Raw genomic sequence first — 11,853 nt, forward strand, 5'->3', positions numbered from 1 at the left:
ACGACTGAAAAATAAGTAGGTATACCGCAGTATACCCTGGACTACAGCACTGATCTAACAGCACGTCTTCAACTTTAACAAACAGAACAGATTCACACACCAACACTGAAAACAAATGACACTATCAGAACACTGCAATAAATATGACAAACTAGAAAAGCACTCAGAGAGCGCAGACCTCCACCAAGGCAGATCAGTCCCCCCCCATTTAATCATTTGTTCCTTGTGCCAGTATCAACATTTCCTGAAATTTTCATCCAAATCTGTCCATAACTTTTGGAGTTATCTTGCACACGGACAGACAGACAAACAAACCAACGCTGGCAAAAACATAACCTCCTTGGCGGAGGTAACAAACCTAAGACTTAGAGTTTACATCTGTTCAGGGTCAGTAAGCGTCCCCTAACCCTCCTGTGTGGTTTTTCCAGTGAAACTCCCTAAACCCAGCATCTCCATGACACCGAGTGGACAGGTCACCTGGGGTCAAAGCATCAGCATCACCTGTTCGCTCACAACTCAGTATTCAGGTGGATACTTTGATCTGGAGAAGACCTCGAGCTCATTCCACTTGGTTCAAAGTGCCAGGAGCGCCTCTGCTACCTTCAGCATGGCAGAAGTCACCTTGGATAACGAGGGCGTGTACCGCTGTCGGTATCTGGTGAGGGATTCAGGCTCAGACATCATCTCCCCCCTCAGTGACCCTCTGACAGTCTCTGTCACTGGTAAGAACATCCACTTAAAGGTGCAAAACCCAGAATTAGCATGTGCTAAGGTGAGCTAGCTGACAGTAGCTAATGTTGGATAAAAATACCAGAAATCTAATAAGGTTCTAACGACCAAGCATGTCGTTATCCTCAGATCATAACTGTTTAACTCAAACACAAATAGACCAAAGTCTGTGGACCCGTTGAATCCAGGTGTTTGTGTTCTAACAGGGGTCTGGGATCCAAAACAATAACGCCTAATGTCAGAATAGAATTTTATATTATGGGATAGATATCATTGCATTGGTTAGTTTGGGTTCAATTATTCTTTTTTGCTGCATTTCCACTATGTGGTACCGGCTCGGCTCGACTCTACTCGGCCTTTTTGTGTTTCCATTATGAAAAAGGACCTGGAATCTGGTACCCGGTACTAGTTTTTTGGTATCACCTCCGCTGAGGTTCCAAGACTGGGAACCAGATACTAAAAGGTGACGTGTAAACACTGCAGACCACTGATTGGTCAGAGAGTTGTCTCTGTGACCCGCCGTTTTCCAAAAAACAGATGCAGAAGTTGACAGTAAATGTAGCAGCAGGTTAACCCACATGATGACAGCCTGTAGAACTACACCATTCAGTCAGGAGATTCAGTCTTTGGTGGCCGACGTAAAAATTCAGCATGAGTTTGACGAGACAACACGCAACGAGTGAGTTTATCAGCGACTCTGAGCAGACGACATGGAAGTAATGCGCCGCATCGCTATGACGTCCAGGTACTGTAAAGTCGGTCATATTCTGTAATGGAAACAGTCTCCAGAAATAGTATCTGGTACCAGAGTCAAGTCGAGCTGGTTCCACGTAGTGGAAACGTGGCAATTGTTTCCAGAGGTGGTTTGGACTGTATTTATATCAACAATGTTTTGTTTTTTTTTCCTCCATGACTCTGATTTTAAATGTTCTTCCTCTAAATGTCTATAATATTTTTCCTGCTCTGACTGAAAATAATAATTTTCTTCCTCATCTAAACATCCACTGTCATCACATCTGACTGAGGAAGAAAAATCTACCATTAAACTTTAAGGAAATATTGGTGTCTTTAACCCTGTAAAGCCTGAACCATTAGATCATTGACAGAAAATTCCAGTTCTTTCAAACTGGAGCCTTTATTGGTCCTTCTGAACAACCAAAAATATTTTTTTCAAATACCAATTTCCATGTATGAGTTTCTGCTTTGTATCATATTTGATCCATCGGGTCTCAATGCTCAGATATTATTATTATTGAACAAACAAAAACATAATATAACTCAAACATGTCTAATAAATCGTTAATTCCTTTACTAAATGGTCCCAGTTCTTCCTCATTAATGTCAGTCTTGTAGTGTCACTAAAGGCCTCTGCTGAATAAACTCCTCCCCCCAGTGGATTATCTGTGTATTACATGTTTCAGGTTTTTCATGAAAAAAATATCACCCTGACCATGTAGAGGACTTCAAAACTCATGGATCAAATATGATACGTTCAGCATTATAGGGTTAAACTATTTGGACATAAATCTGTGGACACATCATGTCTTCAGCTGTCAGATGTCCTGTTCATGAGGATCGGAAATACAAACACAATACAGTTTTATATTGGGTAAAATATCATATTGATTATTAATACTGATGACATTAGTCCTTATTGTTTTGGATCGCAGACCCCTGTTAGAAAAGAAACACCTGGATTCAACGGGTCCACAGACTGTGGTCCATCTGTGGATGACTTACTGTAGGTCATTATGATATGAGGATGGTAATATGCATCAGTGACATGAGAACAGGTTGATAATCAATACAAACCTGTCAACACCAAGGTTATAATAGTTTTGGATTTTTCATTATAGTTTAGTTTTATTTAGTTTTGACTTTTTTTTCTCTAATTCAATTCGTTTTGATTTGTTTTTAGAGCAGGTTTGCTATTTTTTTATTAGTTTTCATTTTTTTCTAAATGCTTAGTTTTTGTTCCGTTTAAGTTTTTTTTTATATCTTTTCTCTTCTTCTCTGTCGTCATATTCAAATAAATCCCAGACAGGACTCTCCCAACTTTAGTCTCCATGTTTCCAGGTAGAGTGGGGACCAGAAGACGACTGGAAACCACAAGTGAACACAAGTGACGGACCCTTAAATATCATATGGTGCCAGCAGCTAAAACTGCTAGAGCAAAATAAATCGCTTTCGTATCAGTCCGACACTGACAAACACGAAAACGAAGGGAATTTTATTCATATTCTTTATATATTTTAGTAAGTTTTATAAGCACACAATACAGTTTCAGTTAGTTAGCATTTTTTTCTTTTAATTATAGTTTTTATTTATTTCAGTTAACAGAAATGTTTTTTCATTTGTAGTTTTTGTCATTTCGTTAGTTTTCATTAACGATAATAACCTTGGTCAACACAAACTTCGTGGAAGAACAAAAGCAGCCAAAACCTCACAGAATGTTTCTAAATGACCCCAACAGTGACCCATAAACCACATCAGCTCATGTTATTGTGTTTTTCCCAGTGATTCTGCCAAAGCCGGGCATCTCCATGACCCCCCCTGGTGAAGTGACCTGGGGTACGAGTGTTGACGTCACCTGTTCCATATCGACTCAGCATGTAGGAGGAACCTTCACTCTTCAGAAGACCTCCGGCTCATTTACAAAGACCCAGTCCTCCAGTTCCAAATCTGCTACCTTCAACATCCAGAGAGTCAACTTTGATCATGAGGGATTCTACCAGTGTCAATATCACACCACAGTTTCAACTCGAGCCTTCAGCTCCCCTCAGAGTGACTCGCTGAGACTCTCTGTTACTGGTAAGGACAAAAACCATGCACCTCCACAGTTGAATACGTAGCTGTTGTTGTTCTATACTGTTGTTGTAGAAACACAGACGCGTGTACTGAGATAGTCCAGACCAAACATCTGGACTGTGGTGGAAACATTCCCCCACATCTTCTAGACAGATAGGACTGTACAGGGTGTTTTCATGGATATAAGCAACCCAGACAGCTGTTAGCTTAGGACTGGACTGATCGAATGCACTGGTTCTCATCTGGTGGGTTACAACCCAAAAGTGGGTCCAAACCTGTTTTCAGTGGGTCGTGGGCCTGTGGGTAAAAATAATGTTAACATGTGGTTCCAGGTACAACAAACCCCGCCCCATGTATTGTATATTATTTTGTCGTGGATCCAGCTGATGTCATCATGTCTATGTGTGTGCTGATGTCATATCAGTTGCCTCTATAAATGTGACAAGTTTGAAGTCAATTGAAACAAAATTGATGTTTTTTATAGAAATCTGAAATTTTGCCCATTATAAGTAAATGAGAGGGAAAAAAGATTTAAATTTCATGTTAAAGGGAATATTTCCATCTGTATCCTGTCCACCTGCTGGTCAGTTTGGTTTATCATTAAACCGGTCTGTGTTTTCAGACTGTGATCTTCTGGATTATCTCAGGTTCAAAACACACCATCTTTATATTAAATACATGTCAGAACTGTAACTGGTATCAGTTTGGGTCTGGTCTTGTCCTTGAGCTGTGATGGTGGGTCCTGAACCCAGACCAGTTCAGAACCACTGGTCTAATGTCATCCAAGGACCTGCTGCCAGAACAACACAGACCGTCACAAACTTCATGGAAGAATCTGAGCTCGAACACATCTGACATATGTTTATCATACGATCCAAGTTTAAACCAGTTCACTGAATATGATGTTTTGTCTACTGACAGAGTACTGGGGCACCAAATATGGGTTTGTCTAGTTCCACAGACCAATCAAATGTTGTCATTTGTCCCAGATCCAATCACAGATCCTGTTCCATGAACTCATTCTCCTCTTGTTGCCACAGTACTGTGCTCATATATGGAGTAAACTTCACTTCATTCTTTAGTGTATTTTTCTACCACAGTACTGTGGCAACTGATGGAAGACACCACTAATTACTGATAGTATATAGTATAGTAGGGCATTAGTGACTCCAGAATTTTTCAGATGGACTTATTTGTCACTAAAGTCGAAGTCGAGTCGACTTGTCGTGTGATGACGTCATCACATTGACAGCGGAGGAACAACACAGACACAGAAGTTCAACAATGAACAACTTGTACTAACGTTCACTGGAACATGAACAATGTTCAGTAAAGAGCAGAATAAAAAACTAAGACACAAGCATCAACAGTCCTTCTCAGACACTGAACCAAAACTAAACATAGGTTAACACCTGGAATTATCTGTTAAATTTAACTGAACAACATAAAGTGGTTAAAGGTTCAGACAGCGGCAGAAAAGACACACAGCCTGTTAGAGAAAAGAGTGCATTGTCTGAATGAACTAAATGAACAGAATAATCCAAACCCACTGTCTGTCCACAGTGTTCTTCAGTATCGGTGGTGCTTCCATGGTTCAGAACATTACTGAGACCAGAGTTTAAACAGATCACAGTCAGTTTAGTTCCTACTCTGAGTCGTCTTCTTCCTTCAGTCTTGGTCGTGCACTAGTGATGCGCGGGTTGTTGGTTTTTTTTAACCCGCTTTGTGGAATTGTTTTTCCTGCCCCACAAATAAAGTGACATTTTTTGGACCTGCACCAACCTGACCCGGGTCTGCTGATCCTCACATCACTACCACTCACTGCACTCCATGTTTTCATGTAGAAAGATGAGAGTATCCACATGCGCTGAATGACGGCTCGTGTTCCGTCGGGTGTCGGAAGGGACGCAATAATACACGACTAGTCGACTCCTCCAAAGTAACATCGACTTGTGCCACAGACGTCAACACGTCAACAAACCGACTTTTCAGTTAATGTCCTATAGTATAGAATAGGAATTATTGTAAATACTCTGTATGTTGTTTATGGTGTTCTTTGCTCTGTGCAGTCAGTGAGGCTGGAGAAGGTGGGCGGAGCTAAAGGTTAGATGTGCCATGTGACTTCTCAGTTCTGTGTCACTTCAGTGCTGTGGTCTGAATTCTGCACCTTGAACGCTGTCCAGTGGCTGATTTAGATCAATGTGGGATTTACCTACTGGTGCACCCCCCCACACACACATACTCACACACACACACCTGTTTGAAAATCTTCAGAAAAACAAAAAAATAAAAACTTACTCCAACTGGGAATTGACCCAGAGTCTTTTGTGTTGTAGTCCAATACGTGACAGAGCGAGCTAAATTTCCGCTGTGTTTCTGACCTGTTTACTGTCAAACTGCCTCGGTTCCAGTGGCGGCTGCTGGTCTGTCAGACAGGGGAAGCTCACTGCCGGCTTACATTAAAAAAAAGTCAGTTTATTTAAATATAAATTTGTCCTTCTGTTCCTTTTGAAGAAAATAGTCAGTGACCTTATCATACCAACTAAACAAGAAAATGTTTAAATTATGTTAAATTGAAACAAGGAGGTACAATGGTTGTGTTTTCTTCCAGGTCAGTAAATGAACAGTTCATTTGGTTTCTGTGATTCCACAGCAGAATGTGTGACGGTATTAAACTGAACTGTGTCAGTGAAGGAGCAGATCTGAAAACAGCTGTCAATCAAATGGGATTCATCCTTTGGACCAATCCTCCAATCAGCACGTGGAAGCTCAGCGTCCGGCCTGGCCGAGCTCCGCCCACAGCTCCATTCACCCCCAGAGACACTGAGTGTCCGGGGGCGGGACAACATGGTGTCATTTATCCAATTACTGTCCAGTTTAGAGTCAGTTCAGACCAGTTCCACTCAGTCCCATTGAAGTGCATGGACGCTGAGCGTCTACGGACAAATGCACTGAGCAGAGATGGAATGAACAAACACAGACACGGGAATGGAGGAGAAGTGAACAACATCCAGTCCACTGATCTGGGATCAAACTGATTCTGAACCAACTGGTCTGAGAGATGAACGTGTTCCAACACATTTGGAGTCAATGAAATGAAAACAACTGAACAGATTTGAGCATTTAATTTTCGTAATGTTAGGGGAAGCTGAGCTTCCACTGCAGTCTGACAGAAATCACCTCTGCTCGGTTCTTTTCAGGACATAAGTTACCAGTCTAGACATAATATAAGGAGGCCACTGATTGGTTCTGTGATAACAGACAAACCCATATTTGGTGCCACAGTACTGTGTCAGTAGCCACTTCGTTATGTTTTTCCCAGTGATTCTGCCAAAGCCGGGCATCTCCATGACCCCCCCTGGTGAAGTGACCTGGGGTACTAGTGTTGACGTCACCTGTTCCATATCGACTCAGCATGTAGGAGGAACCTTCACTCTTCAGAAGACCTCCGGCTCATTTACAAAGACCCAGTCCTCCAGTTCCAAATCTGCTACCTTCAACATCCAGAGAGTCAACTTTGATCATGAGGGATTCTACCAGTGTCAATATCACACCACAGTTTCAACTCAAGCCTTCAGCTCCCCTCAGAGTGACTCTGTCAGAGTCACAGTCAGTGGTAAGAAAAAGTCCTTTTTCTGAAATTCTACATTTGACAAACCAAAAAGTGAACATAAGAATGAACTGTCACATTCATTTTGTCAAGTGTTTGTTTAGAATAGTGTTTATTTAATATTTGATCAGTATTTGGTATATTTTAGGTCATGCTCAGAAGAGACAAGGCCAACCCCCCCTGGGTACTGTTGACCCTTTGAACTAGTCCTGTGGTTCTGAACTGGTCTGGGTTCAGGACCCACAATCACCCCTCTATAAAAACACAAGACCCAAAGTCATTACAGTTAAACTTCTAGAATATATTTAAAATAAAGATGTTGTGTTTTGAACCTGAGATAATCCAGAATATCACAGTCTGAAAACACAGGAGACCAGTCTCACCTTTTATACTTCACTCATGGAAATACTCTGAAAGTCAACATTCCAACTTCAGTTTCTTATTAGACGACACAACAAGACTTTACTACTTTTGTGACATTTTTCAAAATTTTGTAGAAAATCAGGGTTAATGAAGTTACCACATTCGGTTCCTTACTCATAAGTAGCAAAAAAAAAAAAAAAAAAAAAAAAATACAGGAAGTAAAATAGTACAAAAAGTACAAGAAAAACACATGTAAGGTGAAAGGACCCTGTATTTGGTCCCATTAGAACCTTCCTTTGGTCCCCTTAGACCCCCATGCGTGCTGGTCCAGACCCCTGTCCACATCCACATGATCCCTTTGAACATCATTCCTTACATTAGTTCTATTACTTCATGGAACCGAACAAAGCACAGGTGGACCTTACAGACCCTGCAGACCACATTGGACCTTACAGACCCTGCAGACCACATTGGACCTAACAGACCCTGCAGACCACATTGGACCCGACAGACCCTGGAGACGAACATTTCTCCGACATTTGCACATACAAGGTCCAGACTTCAGACGAACATTTCTCCAGTTTTTCTTCATAAAAGTTTGTCGTCATCAGTGGTTGTAGTCCAGACTGAAAATATGTCCAAACTTGGAGCCCATGACCTCAAATGTTCAGTTGTTGGTTGAATGGGACAGAGCAGCACAGCCAATGACCTAGAGGGGGCGGGGCCTGAAGTGTCTCCGGTGCATTTAAAGGGCCAGCACTCCAAACCACCTTTCTGGTGTCATTACTCAGAAATAGGGTTGAAGATGGACCTGTGGAGTTGAGAGAATGAAGAATTCAGACCAGTGGTTCCCTACCTTTTTTGGCTCCTGACCCCATTTTAACATCACAAATTTCTGGTGATCTCAGACATTCAAAACGGCGACATTTTTTTTCGCTAAAATGTATTTGTTTTTGATCATGTAATAGTTTGCTATACTATGTTGCAAATGAACACTAATTTTAGAGGACATTTAGTCTATATAATGTCTATTATTATGGACAGAGGCAGTAAATCCAGGTGTAGATTACTGCACAAAGGGAAAATTTTATTTTCCTTGGTCAGGATCTGTCCAGTCAGTCCAGCTGTGATTTACAAGGAGGACAATTAATACTGAACAAACACGAACTGAAACTATGAATTATGAAAGAGCTGCAGCATCTGAAACTGACCACAATGAACATCTGACAGAGAAACAGAACCACAGTGCTGCAGTTTCACACTCATAGTTTATCACGTCTTTTATGGATTGGGATTGTCTCTGTCAACTCACCATATATTTTCTATTAGAAAGTTTGTTTGTTTGTTTTTTTTTTTAAATTTTTATCAGTTAGTAGAAATTTCAGGTGACCCTGTGTGGTGTCCCGACCCCAAGGTTGAAAAACACTGAATTAGACCCAAGCAGAGCATTTACAGTTTATGGAGACCACAGGGAAATGAGGGAAAAGGAAGAAGAACTTTTAAAAATCAGACAAATATCACTCATTTAAGTTAGTGTTACTTTGTTGCATCTGTTGCTCTTCCTCAGCTCCATCCTCTTATTCAAATACGTCAGAAAACACAAAATGACGTTAACTGCCAGAGTTCAGTGTCAGTGGTTTCAAACCAGCAGCTGCTCTCACTTTTACAGTTAAATGTTGTATTTTGTCGTCTTTTTGACCCAGTGCCGCTACAGCAGCCCAACATCTCTGTGACGTCTCCTAATGGAGGCCTGTTCTGGGGTCCTGGAGGGGCAGAGGTCACCAGAGGTTCCGACTTCGTCATCACCTGTTGCATTGGGTCGGGTTACCCAGGAGGACATTTCAATCTCATCTTCTCTGACTCCAACATCACCAACGTCACGCCTGCGGTCAACAACTCCGCCTCCTTTCACTTCCCTGTGGCGGAGTACGAACACCAGGGAAACTACAGCTGTGTGTACGAAGTGTCTCTGTCCCAACAGACATTCAGCTCCACCAGGACCACCACACTGACGATCACCGTTAAATGTAAGTAAAAGCAACCGACAAACCACCCACCGACTGACAGGCAGGTCCACCAACGGTTTGTAAACACACAGCAAGCACTAAATGTCAAAAACCACAATTTATTTCTATTAATGAACCACTGCCCCAGTTTCTTTAACTTTAAACCACCTCGGTACCAAAAATGTCTGGTTATCTGGACAAAAGGCTGCATGTTCTAGAGATTTTTAGACCAACGGTGGCTGTGGACTACTCCATTTAGGCTGCTTACCGGGGGGGGGGTCATGTAGTTTAAATTAACTCACCAGTTATGTTTTGGATGGTCGGACCAAACCAGGAGAAAATGAAGAACTCACCAAAAAACAAGGTTCGAGGTTTTAAAAAGTTAAAACAATAGCTTGATTTATTGCTTCAGGAAAAACTAAAAATAGTTACAAAAAGAATCTGGCATCAAACACACATTTCGTCACAGAGAGAAAAAGAAAAAGCCAAACAAAAAAAAGAGTTTCCTTTATTATCTTTTCATAGTCTTTAGTGACTCTTGGAGACTCCCATTATTCAATGACATCATTCATCGTATGCTTATTATTGGTTGAAGGTAGTTACTGGGCAGAACATGTCAGTCACTCCATGAGCTAATTCTAAGAACAGCACATGCTTTTGCATGTGCACAGCTCTTGCTTAACACCTGCACTATTAGGCTAGCATCTCTTGACCACAAAATTTCCCCAGGTTCAAAATCAGGTATTTCTGCTTGACTCTCTTTAGCACAAGTACTTTCTAAAGCTGTAAAATTAGATCTTTTAGGTAGAATCTGACCTCTGCTCTGAGTTCAGCACAGACAGATGTGAGTTCATCTAAACCACACCCACATGAACCAAACCTGACACTGACTGTACCTCTAAAATAAAAACAATAAAACTATTATACAAGAATATTACTCAGACTTGTAAAAATAAAAAGACTCTTCAAGCAAAACAACTTTGTAATGTAAAGATTAAGCAGACAACTTAGAACATTACATTTCCTCTTCTTCTCTGTTTTGGTTCATGATGTATGATGTCCATCCAACATTTTAGAACTAGTCAAAGTCACATTCATTCATCTTCCATTCAACAAGATCTGTACCACAGGTTCACAATCCAAACCTAATCTTAAACCACAGTAAATGTTTCTCATCAGAAATAAAAAAAGTACACTACCAGTCCAAAGTTTGGACTCACCTGGTTTTTCTTTATTTTCATGATTATTTCCATGGTAGATTCTGACTGAAGGCCTCAGAACTATGAATGAACACATATGGGATTATGGAGTCAAAAAAAGTGTGACATAACTCAAAACATGTTTTATATTTTAGATTCTTCAAAATAGCCACATTTTGCTTTTATTACTGCTTTGCACATTCTTGGCATTCTGTCGATGAGCTTCATGAGGTCGTCACCTGACAAGTCTTGAAGGAGTTCCCAGTGATGCTGAGCACTGGTTGGACATCTGTGTTCCATCTGATGTCATTTAAAGGAGAAGGTGAGTCCAAACTTTGGACTGGTAGTGTACTTCCAGGATGTCGAAACATGTTCTGGTCTATTAGCTACAGCCTTTTACAACAGGATGATAGACCCTATCACCAGTGTCGGCTGCTGGTCTGTCAGACAGGGGAAGCTCACTGTCGGCTTACAAAAAAAAAGTCAGGTTATTTAAACATAAATTCGTCCTCCGTTCCTTTTTAAGAAAATGCTCAGTGACCTTATCATACCAAGTAAATAAGAAAACATTGAAATTATGTTAAATTGAAACAAGGAGGTACAATGAGTGTGTTTTCTTTCAGGTCAGTAAATGAACAGTTCATGTGGTTTCTGTGATTTCACAGCAGAATGTGTGACGGTATTAAACTGAACTGTGTCAGTGAAGGAGCAGATCTGAAAACAGCTGTCAATCAAACGAGATTCAGCCTTTGGACCCATCCTCCAATCAGCACGCGGAAGCTCAGCGTCCGGCCCGGCCGAGCTCCGCCCACGGCTCCATTCACCCCCAGAGACACCAAGCGTCCGGGGGCGGGACAACATGGTGTCATTTATCCAATTAGCGTCCAGTTTAGAGTCAGTTTCCAGCAGTTCCACTCAGTCCCATTGAAGTGCATGGACGCTGAGCGTCTACGACAAATGCACTGAGCAGAGATGGAGGAGAAAACACAGACACGGGAATGGAGGAGAAGTGAACAACATCCAGTCCACTGATCTGGGATCAAACTGATTCTGAACCAACTGGTCTGAGAGATGAACGTGTTCTAACACATTTGGAGTCAGTGAAATGAAAACAACTGAACAGATTTGAGCATTTAAT

The 11,853-nt window shown here is 41.3% G+C and overlaps 1 protein-coding gene across 1 annotated transcript in view; it reads left to right on the forward strand.

Annotated features, from left to right (window-relative positions):
* Positions 1-454: 454 nt before the first annotated feature.
* Positions 455-11,853, forward strand: part of LOC115424901 (CD276 antigen-like) — a 16,673-nt gene continuing 5,274 nt past the window's right edge. The window contains exons 1-4 of the mRNA XM_030142294.1: positions 455-722; positions 3,247-3,540; positions 6,860-7,153; positions 9,214-9,537. Of these exons, the coding sequence (XP_029998154.1) occupies positions 455-722; positions 3,247-3,540; positions 6,860-7,153; positions 9,214-9,537 (1,180 nt within the window). The remainder of the gene's footprint in view (positions 723-3,246; positions 3,541-6,859; positions 7,154-9,213; positions 9,538-11,853) is intronic.

Source organism: Sphaeramia orbicularis, chromosome 8 (genome assembly GCF_902148855.1).
Source record: "Sphaeramia orbicularis chromosome 8, fSphaOr1.1, whole genome shotgun sequence".
Taxonomy (NCBI): Eukaryota; Metazoa; Chordata; class Actinopteri; order Kurtiformes; family Apogonidae; genus Sphaeramia; species Sphaeramia orbicularis.